The 20672-nt window shown below is 53.9% G+C and overlaps 1 protein-coding gene across 3 annotated transcripts in view; it reads right to left on the reverse strand.

The window, feature by feature from the left end:
- Window positions 1–2307: 2307 nt before the first annotated feature.
- ADCK1 (aarF domain containing kinase 1) overlaps window positions 2308–20672 on the reverse strand; it is a 101523-nt gene continuing 83158 nt past the window's right edge. For 2 of the 3 annotated variants that reach the window (XM_079126009.1, XM_079126011.1), the window contains 4 exons: window positions 11404–11553; window positions 9681–9878; window positions 5209–5402; window positions 2308–3868 (listed from right to left, as the gene is read on the reverse strand). In XM_079126009.1, coding sequence (XP_078982135.1) covers window positions 3697–3868; window positions 5209–5402; window positions 9681–9878; window positions 11404–11553 — 714 coding nt within the window. In that variant the 3' untranslated portion in view covers window positions 2308–3696. The remainder of the gene's footprint in view (window positions 3869–5208; window positions 5403–9680; window positions 9879–11403; window positions 11554–20672) is intronic. The other variant, XM_079126010.1, reaches the window with a different exon arrangement.

The following is a 20672-nucleotide window of genomic DNA, read 5'->3' on the forward strand; positions in this document are numbered from 1 at the left end:
TTACATTTCTCTAATTGCTAGAGATGTTGATCATTTTTTCATGTATCTGATGTGCAGGGAGCTAAGCTCCATAGCTGAGTGACTCTGAAGGTGTGTACCCTGGGATCCCCTGGAAGTTACAACAGACCGGTGGGCCCCACGCAGTCTCTGGTTCAGTGAATCTGGGGTCTGGGAATGTGCATCTCTAATAAGCTCCCAGGGATGCACCTGCCACTGATCCCACTGATCCAGGTCCTTGCAATTCAAAGGGTGTCTGTCCCCTGGGGCAGCATCAGCATCACCAGGGCGCTCATTAGAAATGCAGAACCTCATGCCCACCCAGGCTCAGAGTCAGAACCTGTGTTTTGTTTTATTTTGTTTTTTGGTACTAGATATTGAACCCAGGGGCATTTAACCACTGAGCCACATCCCCAGCCCTTTTTCGTATTTTATTTAGAAACAGGGTCTCACCAAGTTGCTTGGGGTCTCATGAAGTTGCTGAGGCTGGCTTTGAACTCCCAGTCCTCCTGCCTCAGCCTCCAGAGCAGCAGCGCCCAGCAGAACATGTGTTTTAACAAGACCCCAGTTTTTGGTTCACACAGGAGTCTGAGAGGCACAGCGTAGGAGGAACATGCAGGGAGAAGGGATGAGGATGTGTGAGCTGAAATGGCCGGGGATGGGAGGCCGAATGTCACCATTTTGCCAGTCTTAGAATCTGTCCTGCCCTCGAGCACACAGAAAAGAGAAAAATGGGAGGAACATCAGAGACACTCTGCAAGGACGAAGGCAAAGGCAGACCTGGAGAGAAAGCCTGCACGCCCCAGCAGGGTCCCCGGGACAGGGAGGGGCACGGCTGAGGCACTGTGCCCTGGAGCAGGCCAGGGGGCCAAGGCACTGACGGGGAAGGGCCATCACTGCCACAGCCCACGGACACTGGTCCTCTACCACAGGCCAATCCCACCCTTCCTCAGGAAAGGAGAGCGAGGCAGGTAGGTTTTGCTTCACAGGAAGAAAGGAGCAGGGGAGAGAGAAGGAAGTAGGGACAGAAAGGGGGGAGGAGGAAGGGCAGGGCCTGCTCAGCAAATAGCCCTTTGCCACACTAGGCTCAGGGCCTGGGGTCTGGGCCTCTGACCGCCCCTGCTGGCCAGGAGCACCGCTGGCAGTGCAGTGGCACCAGGTCACCAGGTCTTCGAGGTCTCCTGATGAGCACGGGCCCTCCCCCCAGACTCGACAGGCCCCACGCCCCCAGGCCAGGCCTGGGGATCGCCACTCTGGTTTCCTGCACCCTGGCTGTCCGGACGCTCGCTGCCCTGCTATGCTTTACCTTCCCGGCCACTCTACCCAGGAGTCACTCTTCTCACATGTGCCCCGCCCAGGGTCATTCCAAGCCCCACGGTCCCGCTCCCCAGGATTTGTTCGGGTGCCTCTTGGAGACACTTTTGTTCTCTGAGATGCTGCTAGACACATTTTCAGAGCTCACTAGCGGTGGCAGAAGGGCCCAGACAGCCTGCAATGCAGAAACAGGCCACCTCTGATCCTGGGAGTGGACCAGACACGCTGCAGAAATGAACCTGGCAATCAAGGCAGCGCCTCGTGCAGGATGCGGACATGCGTGGCTTTTCAAATGCTCGGATTTCAACACCCCTGAAAATAACAGACTGTGCTGAGACTCTTGGTGTCTGCATGCTCATTGTGCACCTATTGTAAGCCAGGATATCTATGTGCTAGGCACAGATCGGGAAGGCACAACTCACACCCCCAAGACAGCTCAAGGAGCAAGGTTAAGCCTTATGTACAGCACTGTGGAATTGGACAGAGAAGCTGTGTGGCCACAGGCAAATTATTCAACCTCTCTGAGCCTTGGCTCCCACCACTGGAGGGTCATGACCCTTTCCTTTGAGAGCTGACGGGACAATTCAATGATGTATCTTCAGAGCCTATCATGGCCTTCACATGTGGAGAGCAGGCAACAGTCTCCTGCCCTACCATTTTCAAGCTGTCCTATACCTCCAACTCTCCTGGCCTCTGCTCTTCCCGGAGATCTGTTTGGAGTGCTGGGCCCGCTGGCAACATGCTGATGTTTTAGGTCCCAGCGCAGGAAGCCAGCCATTAAAGCAAAAGTGAAAAGCAAATACCTATTACCCTGAATAGAAAGGACATTTATATTTACTTCAGCAGCTATAAATGACACTGTAAAACAGAATATGCAGCATGCATCCTCATGATTAATAACAGATCTTGCAAATTATTCTCACAGGCCCCTGGGTCCCTCCAACTGGTCACTAAGAACAATCAATTCTTTCAGGAAATAAAAGGATTGCAACCATCTCTGATCACTGGAAAATCTGCTTGTTGTTTTATAAATAAAGAGAACAGAAAATGAGACTCGGGCTCAGGGGGCTTTGCCCCTGTGATTGGGGTGGAGTAAGATCAGAGAGACCGGAATACAATCAACAGCTGTGCACATGGGTGCTCAGGAATCCAGGGCCTGCCAGATCTGAGGTCGCAGAGACCACGTGGCCACAGGAGTTAGAGCAGAGTTTGGGGGGTGTTCCAAAAACAGGAGCAGATGGAGCCGGGGGCAGGGGGGCACAATGCTGGCAGCAGGCAACAGGGTAGACACTGTCCCAACAGGTGCCCCCGGGACTTCAGAGGGGAAGCCCAGCCCGTGGCCCAGGGTTCAGGAACAGGACCAAAGTCTTCAGAAGGGCTGGGAAGACCACGTGGAAGCACAAACCTGAGGCTGGGGTCATCAAAAGAGCATCAGAGGGTAAGGCAGGGAACCATCAGGAGACCAAGGCAGGTGACCCAGGTCACAGGGAATGAGGTGAGGACCCAAGGAAAACCAAGTCCGAGGCTTCAGCTAAGCTCTGAGCTGCTGAACTCCCCCAGTCAAGGCCTCAGAGACTTAGAAGGAAAGAGAAGCCTCCAAGAAGCAGGAAGTGGCCCCACAGAGGAAAGGGCCCTCCAGCTCACACGGGGAAGACCCTCTTGGCACTTGGTACTCAGGTCCATGACTGGTCAGTGTGGATTCTCTCCCAGCTGAGAATAAAAATCCCACCAACCAAGCTCTGAGCTTATTTTCCTAGGTCTTCCGAGAGTTGCTATAAGTTGCTTGGCAAAAGCCAGGGACACAGTCCGAATGGGCATGTGGCTGGGGCTGGGCAGGGACCAGTGAGTTAGGACAGACGAACCCTGCAACCTGGAGAGGGATTTACTGCAACAATACATAAACCACCATCGGGGTCACCATGACAGCAGTGACCCACTCCAATCTGGCACCTCTGGAGAGCAACATGGCAAGGGGAGGGAACCTGTTCTCTCTCAGGTTCAGGGACCATGCTCGCTGCCAACAAAAGCAAACCTCCTACAAGCTGAAGGTGCTCTCAGTGGCCCTTCTGCTCCACACTGAAATAGAATGGGTTCCCAGAATGTGGGTGGCGTCCAGCCAGTGGTCCCACCGGGAGTGGGGGGCTGCTGCATCTTCTCCCTGGGAAAGGACAGAAACCAAGTCCACGGTGCCTGATCCAGAGGCCCCGAGACAAGCATGGGGACAGGGATTCCAAAGGTGAAGCATGACAGTGCCAGGGACCATGAGCGACCCTGGGACTGCTGACCACTATGGGGCAGAAAAGGGGCAATTGGGTGGAGCCAGGGAATGCAGGAAAGACTGAGGAGTGGAAATCCACCAGGAAGGGGCAGGAGTTAAGAAGCAACTCAAAGTGAAACAGGGAAGAGCCAGCAAAGCAGGGCCGAGACCCAGCTGGCCAGCCTCAGCCCCTTCACACGCAGCAGGAGTTCATGAAGGCTGATCTGCCATAGGTTAAAGGCCTCGCTGAAAGAGATCTGGATCCTTCTGAAGAATGAACAGGTATTCTTCTTCTTGTGCCTGGAGGAAGGGCAAGAAAGGAGGAAAGGAGAGATAAAGAGGTCAGGAACACTAGCTCAGTACCACTGAGAAAAACAAGATGGCGGCTGTGGCTGATTCGCCAGCCCTCTCCCCCTGGGGAATGTTCTTGGTTACTTGATCATGCCACTGTCCAATCAGGGACCAGAGGAACTCAAACACACCAAAGCAGTTTTTCAAATAAGTGGGGTAAGGAAAAGCAGCTGTTCCACAGAGCATCAGAGGTCTGATAGGCGTCTTCACGAGGTGGAACATTCCAATATTTCTTTTCCCAAAAGTATAGTAAATATATGCCAGTCCAGAATTCCCCAAACTCAAATATAATAAAAGCCTTTCCAAACTTTCTCAGGATAAGAATCACTTGAAAAATCTGGTCATGTCCAGGGAGGCTGAGGCCATTACACATGAGCCCAACTCAATCCTTTCTGTACCAACAAAAGGACACAATAAAAATTGGTATCTGCAATGAAGACCTAGTCAAGACCTGACTTCCCAAACCCTCAGAGGAAGAAGAATGAATCACGTACAGCTCTTTTAGTGTACAGCATCTTTTGCTGTGATCTAATTTGATATTTGATATTGGGCATGTGATATATGTGGTCAAATCTGAGTAGTTTCCCAGAAAGACCCATTTTCTGCCCAAGTGGTCTGGGACTTGACCCCAAGCCAGGCCTCCTCTCTGGGGCGAGAACATCCCACCAGGGCATGTTCCTTCCAAGGTATTCCACCAGGCTCCACTGGAGGCCTAGAGTCCTTGTTCCTCTGGAAGGCACCCCCTGAGGAAGCAAGTGCACTCCCTCCTCACCCGCCCTCCAAAGGCACTGAGGCACTAAAAGACCTGAAATGCCAAGAGAGTCTGCTGGCCCCTCTGCACCAGAAAGAGCAACTGGCCTAGCTGCTGGGTCAATCCCAGAGAGCCACGTCCCAGGACCAGTTAGAGAGGGGTCGCATCAAGGCTTCCCGACCCCAAGCCCAGGGTACACAAGGAGGGGGCTGAGGCTCCCCAAAATCTTTCACACTTTACTGAGGGCAAGAACCACCTAGGATGCTGGACTGGGAAGATGAGGGCCTAGAATCCACCCTTTCATAAACACTTCTTCAAAAATACTTCACAAACACAAGTGATTCTCTGGGCCACCCAAACACACAGCCCCAAGGCATCTGCCAATCCACCAGAGCTGTTTTCTAACCCTTGCTTCCCCTGCAGGGAGATCTGGAGATTGGGAGATGCAGGTGGGGCCCATGGGCTGTGGGAATAGCAGAGGCCAAGCCCTGGGGCAGGCCAGGGAGCTGCGGGGAGCAGAAGCAGGGCCCACACTCACTTGGCTAGCGCCCGGATACAACACCGTGACATGTTGAGGAAGGAGCTGGCACAGGCACGGGTGCCCAGGGTGGCCTCAATGCTGCGCAGCAGGTCATTGGTCTTGAAGATGAGCAGCATCTGGCGAGGCACATGATTGAGGAGCTGGCTGATCTGGGGGAGGTAGTTGGCTGCGTTGCTGCGGATCTCTAAGTCCTGGGAGAGTAACAGGGAGACAGAAGTAGATGGTTGGCATGGCAAGTGGGGCCCAGGTGGCAAAAGTCTGGGCAGTGTGTGACCAGAGGGGCTTCAAGGAAGCTTCAGGCAGAAGCGTCCAGCACAGCTGTCCCAATACCACTAAAGCACTCCTCAAAAGAGAAGCCCCACTGGTCCACAGCCTGACAGCCTAGACCGGAGCCCCAGCCCAGCTCCCAGACAAGCATTAATGCAGCACAGGAGCACTCGGAAGAACCAGGGGACTCTCCAAGGCTCTGCCACCCATTTCAGGGCAGGCCTGGAAGTTGAGTCATGTCCCCCAGCAGGCAAGCCCACCTTGATCTAGTCCATAGGTCTGAGCTCCTGACTCCAACCCAGCTCCCAAGTTCCGCTTCGTAATCTGCACCCCACCAGATTTACCACCTGCCATCTAAGTTCCCCTGTGGATCACTGTGTCCTGTGCTGGGGTCAGTCTCATCCTGCCATTGCCCAGAGTGGGGTCCCTACGGCCCTCACCTCATCTGGTATTTAAGGTGGGACCTGGTTTCCCTCCCTTCCATGTCACTGAGCTCTACACAAGTACAAGCAAATAACTGCACCCAGCCCAAATCCTGGCACGACAGCGTAGCTCTGACCCTTCCGCAGTCTTCAGAAAAATGATGAAGATAATGACTATGGTGGGGACCACCCTGCCTTGGGTATTCATTAAGCAAGCCAGGTACTTTGAAAATGTTTGCATGTGTTAATTTATTTAACCCTCATAACAAGTCTACCAGATTGAGTGTATTATCTCCATTTAAGATGAGGACACAGGGCTGCGGATGTAGCTTGGTGATGGAGCACTTGCCTAGCATATGCACGGCCCTAGGTTCCATCCCAAAATAAACGGAAAGCAGGCAGGAAGGAAGGAAGGAAGAAATGGAGGCACTGAGAAGTCAAGGAACCTTCCCAGGTGCAGCTGGTAAGTGGGGGATCAGGATTCAATTCAGCGGCCCAACTCTGGAGACCACGCCTGGCTACGCAGCCTGTCCATCTCGCTACAGGACTACAGGACTTTGAGCAGTCCTGGAATCTCTTTCCACTCAGGGTCCTCACCCCAAAACTGGGCATACTAATACCCTCTCTGCTGGAGGGAGATGGAGAGGCATGTAAGCCAGCTGCATGGAGAGGGTCATCAGAAATAAGGCATAGAGAAGTGCTTGGTGCCACTGAGTCCCAACAAGGGCCCAGCAGCCCTGCCCAAAGCCCTTCCCAGCACTGCTTTCTGCAGCAGAAGCAGAGCTCTCAGTGCCTGAGAACACTGCTGATAACCAAGCCACTGAGCCAGCATACTGGAGCATTTCGACGCAAGCCAGACACCAAACAGCCGCACACTGTCATAGCTGCAGGTGGCCCTAGCTGAGTGCTAAGGCCAGATCAAGGCCTGGCTCCCCACTGGGACCACAGCCCCACTCACCCTGGGGTGCCTCCCCAGGGAGGCTCTCAGAGCAGCAGAGCCTGCAGGCTTGCACACATCCTGACGTGGGTATCTGGAGTAGACCTAGGTGGGTGCCTACCCAGCGGCCATTCCCTCATTCTCCTTTGTTAAAAGAACCCCAGCTTTATTCATTTGACTCCTTGGGATCCTGCTCTTTCGCCGAGCCCTTTGCTAGCCCTGGGGGTGAGGGGGCATCTTGACTGCTCTCAGCCAATGCTGGCTCTGAGTACTCCTTCCTCACCAAGTGATTGGTTGAGGCAGGGACATATGACACAATTCTGGCCAAAGAGACCCAAGGACAAGTCAGCTGGGGGGATTTCTGGGAAAGGGTTTCTTGCCCTTCAGAAATGATACATGAGAGGAAACAGCCCCCGATTCCTGCCTCTGGTCACTACTGAATGCAGATGAAGCTTGGAACTGCCCCAGTCATCTTGGAATCATGGGAGAAAAGCCCAGAGAATCACAGGAAAACTGGCTCAGTTCGCCCTACATCTGGGTTCCTGTCTGAATGAGCAGTCAGAGTCAGGGTCTCCAGGGTCTCCGGTCTGCAAGATCTAGACTGCAGGGACCTTATAAAAAAGATGTGCAAGACAAGGACCCTCTCTGTAATTAGAGAGTTAAGATGTGCTGACAGGTAACCGCAAGGGATTGTGAGGTACTTGCTTCACAAGTAAATCAAGTATCGATGGGTGACTTTCTACAAAGAGGGAAAGGAAAGGCTTCCTGGAGGTTCAATTTCTTCAAAGGACTGGCTTTTAAACTGGTCTTTATGGAGGAGTAAGGATGCAAACACAAAACTCCATCTTAAGTTAATGAATACACGTGTTCTTCACTGAGTACCTATCATGGGCCACATGAACTCATTCAGCTAAAGACTCACAAATTTACACCCCAACCCGGACCTCTTCCTTAAGCTCCAGTCTTTGTGTCCCAGGACATCCCTATCTGCTCAAGAGAACCAGTGACTAGCCCTACCCCAAATATGCCCAAAGGTTCCCCTCTCCCACCTGAGAACTCATCCCCAAAGCCACGCTGCAACCTGACTCCTCCGCTTCCTCTGCTCCGCCTCCAGTCCTAGAGAAAGCCCTCTGGGCTCCACCTTGGTTGCCAGGGCTGGTCTGACTCCCATCATCTCCACCTGGAGGCCTGGCCCTGCCTCCCAACCCACGCCCATGGCTCATCTCACCCCATTTCAGACAGACACTTGAATAGTGGGTCTGAGCATCTCCTTCTGCCTAAAGCTCATCAGAGGCTTTGCTTTACACTGAGAATGAATCTGAACTTCTTTCTGTGACATGTGAGGCGCCCTGGGAAGCTCTGCAGCCAGCACTCCAAATTCTTCCCATTCCACCAGCCTCCTCCCCACACTCTGGACCACACCAGACTCAGTCCCCTGGGCCTCAGTGTGCTGCACGTGCCTCCTTCAATCTTTTCCTGGCGCTGGTGCCTTTCTTGTCCTTTGTGCCTTAGCTCAAACACCAGCTTCTCTTCAAGGTTCTCTCTGGGCACCTCCCCACCCCTTAGGCATATGGCCCTCCACAGCGCCTGTGACCTGCAATTATTCCACCTGCTTGTTTGTTCGCTTATTTACTGTCTGTCTCCCTCAACCAAAGTGTAAATTACACAAAAGGCCTGTTTGCCTGCAGGTCACAGGATCCTCGGTGCCAAGCCCAGGATCCAGCAAAAACAAATGCTTGCTGAGTGAATGATCCCAGGATTTGCTGGTAGGCAGTCTGCAGGCACTATCTGTAAATCAGAATCATCACTGCCACTGTCCCTATTCTACAAAAGGAGGAGGCTGTCTCTCTTCTGAGATGAGCTTAAGGCTGTGGAGCCTGGAAGAGCAGGATTGTCATCTTTGCCACCAACTTGCTGGAGAATGATGTCAACCTGGAGGAAAGGGGAACTGAGCGATGGACCTGTTGAGACATCATTGAGATGCTGGATCCAGCCAGTCCTAAAGCTGCCTACCACAAAGCAGCATGCAGGGGAGGACCCTGAGACCCAGAGGGGTGACAAGAACACCCAAGGTCATGCCATCAGGTAAAGGAGGTGACAGAACCTGAGCCCAGGTTTTCCAACATGGTAAATGGGTCCCTGTCCCCTGCTGAGCAGAGGCCTCAGCTGGAGTCCAAATCTGTCCATCACTGAGATACAGACCAGCATGGCTGGGCCTGGGAATGGACAGAATGGACAGACAGAAGTCTCCTGCCCTGTAAGGCTGCCAGGGGGACAGAGGTAGGCAGGAGTGGGGGAAGAAGTGTTCCCAGGATCTGTCTCCCATTCAGACTCATGTGCTCCTGTCCAGGCCTCAGAGAAAGGAGCAACAAATAAAGAACAAAAGAAGCTGTTTCACTAAAGAGTCTGCAGGTCAATGGGGTGAGCAGGGTTGCTGGGGGACGCTTCCCCACAAGGGGAAGTGAAGTGCTCTCCCAAGCACAGAGCCTGAAAGGAAAAGGACAGCAGAAGAGACTTAGGAAGGGGACAGACCCTGAGGAGGCCAGAGTCCTGGGGAGAAAGCAAAGGAAGCCTAAAATCTCACGTGAGCCAGTCCAAGCGCAAGCACAAAAGTCTGGTTATTATGGCCACACGACCCTGTTTCTGCTCCAGGCTGCTAAGGCCTGCGGCGGGCAGGCAGGAGGATATCTTCCCCTTTCCCTCCTCCAAACAGGGACACTGTCTCTTCGCCCTCCTGCTTCTCATCCAGTACCTTCTCCTCCCCACATGCACACGTAGCCCCCCGGTCCATCTCAGACCCTGGCTTAGAAGGGGAGAGGGAGGGCCGGGGGGAGGCCACCTACCTCCGAGGCAGTGACTGGAGCTTGGCTGATGCCCCTGTTGACTGAGTCCCAGGACCGGGCTGTCAGCATGCAGGCAAATAAGGGGTAGAGGTCCCCAGCCCCCAGGCGCTGGCTATACCTCTTCACGCCCTCCATGTCCATCCAGATCAGAGACTGCCACAGGTGGCAATAGTCCAGGCGGAACTCTTCTGTGAGCACCTGCAGCCAGGACAGTGGAGGAGGGACCTGAGTGCCTCTCCCCACCCAAGGCCTAACCTGCTGGCCAGTGCTTACCACGGGCTAGGGGATGTGAGGACTCAGGCTCCCCATGTCTGCTCCTACCCTCAAGTTCAGTCATTCTTGAAAGCCCACGTTCAAAGCTGCTCTAGGTTGAATATCCCTTATCTGAAATGCTTGGGCCCAGAAGTATTTTGGATTTTTGGCTGCTTCCAGATTTTGGAACATTTGCATAGACATAATATCCTGGGGAGGAGACCCAACAGGAAATTCATTTGTTTCACATGCACTTCAGACACACGGCCTGAAGGTAATTTTATACAATATTTTTAATAATTTCGTACATAAAACAAAGTTTCACGGCATGGAAATTTCCACTCATGGTGTCATGGCACTTGAAAAGCTTTGAGTCTGGAAGCGTTGTGAATTTCAGATTCGGCAGGTTCAACCTGTATTTGGCAAGACCTGGAATCATTCAGAAGAGGCAGAGATTGCTAACCACCCACCAAAACCTGTTTCCTCTTCTTCCCCCAACCTCCTTCAAAGTTGGATGTGGCCCTGTGCCTGAGCTCTGGCTGGCGGGATGTGGCAGAAGCCCCATGTCCCCAGAGGATTCCCATGCATGCCGCTCAGAGTCCTTTCCCTAGCTGCTGACTGACAGCTACATCCTCCAGGGAGACCCGGGGAGCAGAGCCCGGGAAGCAGAGCCCTGCTTCCTCTGCCACACCCAAAGCCGCAATTAAACTTCTCTTGTGTCTGGGCCATCGTTCACTCAGAGACTCCTTGTGACCAACGCTAGCCTAACTTCACGTGATGTATCCTACTTCGAGAAGCCTTTCAGAGGGAGCCAAGATTCTGGGACACAGAATCAGGGCCCAGAGGGAAGGAACCGAAGACCCTGGAGAAACTTCCCAGGACCATCCCCATGAAATCAAGCCAGGCGTGGAGGCCCAGACTGGCAGCGAACGTCCCGACTCCTAGCAGAAGCCCATGGTTCACCTCACTCCGTCCCCTTCCAGGCTTCCTGTTATGGGAAGAACCAAGTCCTCACTGTCCAGGTCACATTTGGTTGGGGAAATGTCCTCCCTGATATGCTGGTGGGGGTTGCCTTAATCCTGGACGAGAGCAGGACTCTGCTGATCTTAGAGCCCACTAGTTCCACACCACCTTGTCCACCACGTCTTACACCCTCCAGGGGCTGAATGTGCAGCTGCCCTTCCCCAGAAACCTGTCTGGGCAATTCACCACCCAGGCCTGCATGAGCCTGCAGTTCCCTGGAGACAGAGCCACGTACACAAGCACCTTTCTATCTGCTCATCACGACAGCCTGTATAGGAGGCGTGACCGCCCTCACAGCGCTCTTAGGACAGTGAGGTGCACAAAATGACGGTTCCTGGGATGGGAGGTCCCGCTACCTTGACCTTCCACTTCCCAGTGGGGAATATCAGCCAGCTCCGGCTGCAGGCAGCACCAGGCCCTGCGGCTGGGTGGGAAAGGCTTCCCCCACCTGGTAGAGACCGTGGTCCAACAGGATAATCTCTGCCTTGCCAGTGTCCGGATGCTTCCGCACCAGCACGTTGCCCGGGTGGGGATCGCAGTGCACGAAGCCGTTGACAAAGATCATCTCACTGTACATCTTGCCCAGGTAGCAGGAGATCTGAAAGGGAAGGAGGCGGGTGGGAGCCCTGCTCCATTCACGCATCTCAGGGACCTCCTCTCTGGTCCCTCCATCTGGTCACTTTCAAGAGAGACCCAAAGGACAGGGTAGGCCTGAGCGGTGGGGCTGGAAGTGGTGATCTGAGACGGCATAGTTCTTGCGTTTAAGACAGCAGCGAACTCCAATCCAATCCTCTTCACTCCAGCCAACATGAGCGTCACCTGGAACTCGGAAATGCTGCGGATGGTGCCAGGATGGTACCAGGCACCAGGGTTTTCTTAAGGTCCCCAAGCTGATTTCAAAGCGTGGTCCTAGAGAACGGCTGCTCCCACTTGGCCAGGGGCTGTAGCGCTCCACCCCTCACACCACCGCCCCTCTCCCTGCTCTCTGATCAGCCCCTCTTCCTTCCCCACAGCTGAGAGGGGGTGAGAAGCTGGGCGGGAGAGCTGTCCCACCCCCCATCCCTTTGCCAGGGAACAGGGTCGGGGCTGAGGATCAGAAACAGATGACTGCTGCACATACTTTGGGGCCACCCTGCCGGTGCTAGGCTGGTCCCGGCCAGGCCGAGTTCAGGCCTTTCTCCCGCCTCCCGCTCCCCTCCCCAGTGCCCAGTGCTAATCTGATTTATGATGTCTGCACAGAAGAAATGACACTGGAGAGGCCATTTAAATCATCCTGTCACTGCTGCTCTCCCTGCAGAGGCAGCCTTCTTATCTCTACTCCCGTTTTTATTAAAGCTAAAAGCCTCTTTGCAGCCAGGGAACAGTTGCTGAATAGAGTCAGACCCAGACCCAGAGATGTCCTGTCGACAGGTTTCCAGGGACAAAGACATGCTCAACCAGAGAGCTGGCACCTCAGGACACCAGCTGCTGCCCTGGGCATTTCAATTGGCCTCAGTTGGTCCCCATGGTCGTTAACAAACATATCCCAAACAGAGAAGAGGAACTAGGGCTCATGAGTAGGGAGCACAGGATTAGGATCTTTCCTCAACTTCAAAGGCCAGCACCACCAGGCCCTGCCTCCTCCATGGTCTCCTCTTGCACCATGCCAACACCACATCCATTCTTTCTCTCCTCCCACTGACCCCTACGCTTTCCTACCCCAGGGCCTTTGCACATGCTATTCCCACTTCCAGAAGCATTCAAGCCACTGCCCCATCATCAGGTTCAGGCTTTCTCTTCCTTCCCGCCAGGGTCAGCATTGCCCCCCTGGGGAAACCTATTTCTGACGTCCCACGCTAGAAGAGATTCTTCACCGTATACTCATAGGTGGCTGTGATTTTCTTTCATGGTGCAAGCAATTATTTGTGTGATTATTTGATTAATGACCATATAGCCCACCATCATAAACTCCCTGAACAGCAGGGACGGGCTGTGTTTCAAACAGCTTTATTATACTGAGGCATAATTTACATACCATAGACGACTTTATTATGTATGCACTTGCTTATATCAGCACCACGCATGCGACTGACTCTCAGGCAAGACCCTCACCTCTTTGTGGCTTTCTGAGATGCTGCGGTTCCTACCTTTCATGCTTATCCTAACCCCATTAATCTCCTCTGAAACCCAATCAACTGCAATGAGCACTACATTAACCATGCTTTAGAAACAACAGCCCCTGTCCTTCTCAAGAGCCCTACGGGTGGGCAGAATTATAGCGAGACCCAGAGGTTCACTCAGCCATAGCTGGAAAGAGGCAGAGCCAGGACTCATCCCCACCACCTTCCAGCAAACCTCCTGTGTGGGCCACACCTCCTTCTGGGCTTTTCAGTGGAGCTCTGAGGCAGAGGAGATCACGTGCCTGTGACCTAGGGGCCTCTCCCAGGTGCCCCGTGGGTGTTACTACCGGTGCCTCAGAACTCCCCTGGAGGTGGGCGGACTCGGTTTCATCACACCTTTGAAGAGAGGAAGAGGTTTAAGACCCCTGCCCTGCAGCCACACCAGCTAGCTCTCCTGCTGACATTTTCCTTGGAAGCCACGGACACCCCAGTGCCCGGTGTCTATTCACATGAGCAGAGCTTCGCCCCAGCTCAAGGTCCCAGACAAGCCCAGGTGCAGGTGTCCCAGGGCCACCATTCGCTGTCTCCCAGCTAGTCTCCATCTCTGTGCCACCAAGAACCCCTCCTGTTGGGCTCCTTGAAGCTTCTGCAGCCACGCTTCCAGAAGCTGTATCTGCCAAGCCAATTGCATTTATTAAGTAATCATTCATTTTTATTTGTCAAGGACGCACATAAGGTCCAATCAGGGCTCCTGATCAGTCCAAGATAAGCAGCGCCGCCAGACTGAGCTGACGGAATTTCAGCCAAAAAAGCAGAGAAATGACATTTCATTTAGTCTGGGCAGACCTGTCACGAGGAGATGTATGATATCCCTTAAGCTTTCTAAAATATTGCTAATCGCTCTGGGCCCCTTATTACTACATTGAAAGATGGCCCCTAGGGAGAGACCGGGTGGGGGAGCTGTCTATGAGCACGGGGCCACTGCTGCTGCGGGGTAAGGGAGTGCCGCCCTTGCCGCCCACAGACACACAGCAGGGCCCCCAGAGCGGCCCTCCCCATTTCAACACACCGTCCAGCTGCCTCCCCCGGGGGGGCCTTCCCATTTGAGGGTCTGCTGTTTTAACCAGAGGTCACCAGGACTGACAGATGCGAAAGGCAGAGAAAGGGGCGGGGACTAGCCTATGACAATAGCTAGACACTAGTGCCATCTTTGTTCTGCCACTTTGGGCATGGGTCGCCTGGGGTGAGTCACTTCTTTCCTCAGTCTGGGTCTAAGTTCTTTTAGCTGTTCAGTGGGACTTAGACCATCTGCTCCACTTCCTTAAAGAGCAATCTTGAGATTCAAGGTCAAATTCGATTGCCTACAAGGAAGCCCTCTGCCTACTATAGGACACACAAATGTTGCTGGGCAGAGGGGTGTTTTTAGTGCTGTAGTTTATTATTTTAAACTTGGAAAAAATACTGATCATCATTGTCAAGGTGTAATTGTCAAGTTAAAAACACAGCTCATACAAATAGACAACATGCATGGAAGATTTGAAAAGTCATTAATAAGGGAGCATAGGAGATGGTACAGCCAGTTCAAAAAGAATTTTGAGGAAGCAGGTAACTAAGGGGATTAAACAGGAACAAGAGATTAAGATTCCTGGATGAAATACAAACTGGTTATTGTCCTGTGGGGCATTAAAAAACCAACCTTTGGGGTTATCTTTTCTACTGGACAGAAATTATTTGCATGTCTACTGGATAAGGTCTATACAGTGATGTATGACTTCAGTCTGAGCCCTTAATTAATTGTCAATAACAAAGTCAAACAAAAGTACATGTCCCTGGATATTAAAAAATCCTCAGAGGGCTGGCTGAACAATGCCCAAGAATGACTTTGAAAAGGCCACACCACACTCCTGGCCTTAATTCTCAGTTTGGGGTGATTTCTCTAAATATCTTTCAGAGTTGTGCTAAATAGTCTTTCTGGGAATCACTTTGTCCAGAGAAGGGCGGCCAGCCCCGTCGGACTCTCAAGAGGCACTGAGAGCCCCAGGAGAAACCTAAGGCCCTTCCTGGGCAGCCACCCTCTCTCCAGCCCCTCCCATATACTTCAGCTATGTCTCCTGCCTAAGAACAGACAATTGTGTCCCTAACAAGGCCCCGGCCCCGCGGACAGCAGCGTCCACATACAGACAGAGCAATACCCTTCCGGAGCGACGGCAGTTCTCAGGCTGCGCCAGGAACTGTTGTAGGCACTTAATGTGGACCAGGCCAGCACTCCAGTCATCGTCCCCAGGAAACGGACCAAGTGAGACCAAAGAGGAAGGGGCGAGGTCACTTATGCTGCACGCGTGTATCAGTACGCCACAACGATCTCACAGGTACATCACAGTGCGCCACAGAAAAAATAAAACACGTAAATAAACAGAAGTAAGGGGGGTGGGAGAGGAGGGGGGGAGGGGAGGCCTTAGGGAACAAATTGGAGCAAATAAGGTCATGAGCACATGTGAGTATGTCACATGGGCCCACTGTTATGTGTAATTATGACGCATTAATGAAAACATTAAAAACTCAAAAAATAAGAAGCTTGGTCACTTTCTCAACAGTTGGTGATGCAGGGATCCAGACCCAGGGGACTGGACCCCATGGACCAGGTGCTCAGGGGTCAGGCTACCTTGCCTCTTCAATCAGTCCCAAAGACTGCTGAAGATCCTCCCAGCACCCAGTAAGGTGTCCGTTAGAGAAAAGAATCTTCCTGGGCAATCCTGGACGGGTGGCAGCTGAAACCACACCGCCAATAAAGCCATGGTACAGTGCCATTTAGGAAAAAAGTCGCTGAGAAGTCCCTTAAATGTTCCATGTAAAAAGAATGTGCCACTCACAAGTGATTTCAGTAATTATGCAGCGCCTTTATTCTCTAACAGTAGGGAAGGAGGGGAAACTAGGACTCTATAAAAAGGCTGAGTAAAGAATTAATTTAGTAAATAATATTTAAATCAAGGAGTTATTTTTGGATTTTCCTCAAAACTTGAATTGGCTGAAAGTACTTTAATTATTTTATAATTGCACGAATTAATTTATTCCCACCCCCAAGGGAAAGTCTATTTATGTTCCTGGGGGGTGTCTCAGAAGCAAGGCCAAGATCTCAAAGACACGGGAGGTTGCTGCTGCAGGAGGTTAGTATCACACAGGCAGCCAATGTCAAGGGTAACGAGGCTAATCACTCAGACCTCCTCTGCCCTTCCCCCAGCTCTGCCCAGGCCTCTGGCCACAGACCAGATCACTGCAAAAGCCCCAAAAATGAGGCTGCTAGAAGCCACCTGGCCACACATGGTGTTGTGAGAGGTCGTGAGGAAGAGAGCAGAGGTGCCAGGCTAGTCACAGCAACGGAGGAGGTGGCTTGGACTGTGGCCTTCTAGGCACCTTGGCAAAAGCTCCTCTGGGTCAGGCCTGAATGTGGCCATCACCTGAGGCCAAGGCTGGGGCAGCCACAAGGCTGAGAAGCCTGCTTGGGTCTCCAGCCAGACACTCAGTCACCCAGCCGGAAGTGGGTCCCAGAAGCCATGGCTATTGGACTGCAGAGAAAGGGAGGAAAAGCTGCTCACGCCCGGCCTCCTCTGCCCTGGGCAAGGCCTCACTCCAAAGAAAGATTTGTGTATGGTTCCACCTGACCAGGGTCAATATGAAAACCAGGGAAGGGGCTTCTTCCCTCCGTTTCCCCGGCTTTTTGGTAAACACCGCGCTAGCAGCACCACGGAGCAGGCTGAGGGTTGAGATGCCAGTGTGTTCCTCAGGCTCAGCAGCGCACCACGTGCCGAGGCTTCAGTCATCGGAGGATGCTCTGGGTCACTCTCTATAGCCCACCTGCAAGAGGAAACTGGGGCTTCAGAGGGTGAGTAGCCTCCCCGAGGTGACACGGCTAGCAAGTGGCAGAGTCAGAACCAGAATCCAGGAAGGTCGACTCCAGGGGACAGTGGCCTCTCCTGACACCTCTGCTGTGGAGACATGAAACTCCAGGAGCCCATCCTGAGCACCTGGGCCCCCCTAATACCCATAAGCTTCCAAGAAGGGACAGAGAGAAGCTGGGGGAAGGTGTCCCCTTTCTAGTGATGTCAGTACCCAGGGTCTTCGTGCATCTGCAGGCACCAGAGAGCCAGGAAGGCCCAGCAGACAGGACTGATACTGACCAAAATGTCCCCTTCAGTCTGGGGTGGCAGTGGCAGAAACACAGGGAATTAGGGGAAAGGCAGGAACCCTGGTGTGGCTTTGGAGGGGGCGCCGTATGCCTACTGCTCCACCTCTAGCAGACACCAGAGGCTGGTGAACCGGGAAGGAGCCAGGAAGATTCTCAAAGCGTCTGTGGAGGAGGACATGCCTCCGTGAACAAGGCCCTCGTGAATTATGAATTATAAATAACTTTCTGCATAGAGCCTCACAGCTTGCAAAGTTCACACCACAGGCTGGAGAAATGTTGTTATCCCTTCAGCTGCAAAGACGAGCAGGCTCAGACTACAAGTGAGTTACCCTGGGGCACCCGGCCAATGAATGCCAGAGCCAGACGCAACCCTCTCCCCTTCCTGCCCAGCACCAGCCTCCGTGAAGCTCCCATGCTCTGCCACACTCGGTCCACCCCTCTATCATAGCAGCGATGTGCAGCTGCACATAGTAGATGCTCAACAAAACACGGCTGAAACCTTCACTGTCCCAGACAGACGTAGAATGGACTTTAAATGGAGGGGAGAGAAGAAACGGCAGGGCCTCTAGCTAAACATGGCAGAGTGGACCCAGGCCACCGACACCAAGGCCTCCAACATGACTAAGGGAAGGGCTGGGGAGATAGCTCAGTCAGTAGAGTGCTTGCCTTGCAAGCACAAGGCTCTGGGTTCAATCCTCAGCACCCCAAAAAAAAAAAAAAAAGAATGATAACTAAGGGAAATCCCCCCCCCCCCAACGAAAAGGAGGAAGGGCCATGAACAACCAGAGAGAGGAGATCAGCAGAGCTGCCCTCGCCTCGGGGTGGTCGGCTGCAGAGGGGACTCAGCAAGCTCGAAGGCACGGAAGCCCAAGCTGGCAATGGGGGCTCCTGTTCATCTCCCCTGAGCCCCAGGCAGGCTCGGGTGCCCCCGGCAATCCTGAAAATGGGACTCTGGGGTTCTGAAGGATCTTTTGAAAGACTACACGTCTCAGCTAAGTCCCCAGGTCCCCTCCCATCCCTGACAGAAGAGGACAGACAGGCTCCGAGGGGCACCCTGCACACAGGAGCACCATCCCGAGAACGGGACGAAACCAAAGTGTGGGATGACGGCAGTGGCGGCCCCCTCCCTGGACCCACCTCCAGCCCTCACAGACAGACAGCGTCTGCCCACCAGTCCCCAGTCATCTGTCCCTGCCGCCCCCACGTTCCGACTCTGTCACCTTTCTCTTGGCTAATTTCATGCCAATTAAATTGAGCCTCGGCCCAGGCAGGGTCTTAAACACACATTCACTGAAATCCAATTAACCTTCGATAAAGGTTCCGCAATCAATAGTCCTTCTGTGGCTTGAGGAGGCTCCATCCAGCCCGTAAACGCAGGCTCGCGCACGACCTTTACTTTTAATGAGATCAATGACGGTCGCTGTCGCCAGCTCTTAAAGTGACTGGCAAATATGATCAGCGGGTCGGGCCCTCGCTAATGTCTGCTTCTGGGCAGAGACACAAACAAGAGGGCCCTCACAGGCTGCTGGCTCCCAGGGCCCCTGTCCCCGGCAGGTGAGTGCCTGGGCAGGGCTGCCATGTGTCTGGGGGTATCCGAGAGCGGGCACAGCTCCGGTGGCTCGCCTGGGGTGCCGGAGCCCCTAGCTTCATGTCGGGGTGGGGGTCTTGGCTGCAGGGAGTCTTAGCCACGCAGAGGGTCTGTTAAAAATGCATTTCCTGCCACCTTTTGCAACCTGCCCAACAGATTCTGATTTGTAAGGCTGGGGTGGTGCCCAGGAACCAGCAGGGCCAAGTAAGCTCTCCCAGGGATTCTGAAACAGATGGGCCTGAACCCGTGTTAGCCCCACAGAGCTGAAGAATTCCTGTTGTGTAAATGTTCAAGTAGAAAGGACCCTCAGGTAGAGTCCAGCTAGGCCAACACCCTCAATAAGAAAACTGATGACCACTATCATCCCAGCCACCCAGGAAGCGGGAGGATCATGAGTTCAAGAGCAGCCTGGGCAACAAGGAGACACCCCATATAAAAAAAAAGAAAGAAAGGAAAGGAAAGAAAAAAAATCCCTGAGGATCAGAGAGGGCATGTGATTTACCTACATTCACACAGCAAGCCACTGGCAGGACTGGAGCTTGAACCTATGTCTTTTGCCTCCTGACCCGGTGCTTCCCCGAGTCCATCAGGACTGGCTACTCAGACCAGTCTTCAGGTCCTCACAAGTGGGGTGCTGAAGGGTGGGCCAGCCTCTGCCGATGAGTGGTGCTGACTCAGCAAGTGGGGTACAGGGCCCTGGCGCCATTGAGAGGCATCCCTTCCAGAGCCACCTTCCAGCAGAGGCACCAGCTGACAGCAGCCAAGACGCCACCACCCCAGGTTACAGCAGCCAAGACGCCACCACCCCAGGTTCTGAAGTAAGATCGGGTGCCCTGCCACTCCTGCCTGTGCCCTGCTCTTCCCTCCCCAGGGAGTACAGCCAGGCTGCCCTCAGGAGGGCGGTCACCCCAGGACTGGCCTGCCGACACCTGCGGGCCTGGAGCCCCTGTGAAACTTTAAGGCACCGGGAACTTCTCATCCTCCGAGGCCCATGGCTTTCCTACTGGCTGGTAAGACACGCGACAGATCTAGTTTTGCAGAGAGAAGCCTGTCCCCTGGCTGCGTCCGCCGCCCTGGTGGTCAGGGGCAGCACTGCGGAGCAGTGGCCAGAGACTTCTGTGGGGGGAGGTTTCACGACATACCACAGAGGCTCCCAGGCACAGGAACCCCAGAGGCCCCGGGCCAGGGGCTTAAGAAACTAAGACAGAGGTCGATGGGGCGGATGGAGAATCCAGAGGGGGCCGCACCTGGCTGGTGACAGAGGTCAGACCCCAAAGCTGCACAGCTCCATTTGCGTGAGGTTCAGTAATGGGCCAAAGCCGGCACAGCGCCAGACGTCAGAGCAGCGGCAGCTCTGGGCGGGGGAGGGTGCCAACTGGGAGGGGGAGCTAGAAATGACGGTGAGGAGGCGAGCCGCTCCTGTGAAAGCTCACTGGCTGTGCAGCCGAGATCTGTGACCTCGCTGAGTCGCCTTCCCTCTCGGAGTCTCTGATCTTCACCTGCACGAGGGGAGCCATAACCACCCCGCGGTCTGCAATGTGGACAGCGGCAGGCGGGAGTGAAGAGGAGGTAAGGAGACGCCACAGGCCCAAGGACGACGGGGACAGTGGCAGCAGCCGGCTACCACCTGGGCACACACGCCAGGCCCCAGGCCCCGCGCCAGGCCCTGCTTGGTCTTAGCTGACAGCCTCGCAGCACCTCTTGGAAAACTCTGTAGGAAACGGAGCTGTGAGCCAGAGGCACACGGGCTGCGTTCACACCTAGCTCTGGGCGACAGCAAAGCTTGACCAGTTCTCCATATCCCTGGTGTAGTCACCGACGTAGCCATCCATCGGCCAGGGGGCTCC

This window comes from Sciurus vulgaris (genome assembly GCF_902686455.1).
Source record: "Sciurus vulgaris genome assembly, chromosome: 2".
Taxonomy (NCBI): Eukaryota; Metazoa; Chordata; class Mammalia; order Rodentia; family Sciuridae; genus Sciurus; species Sciurus vulgaris.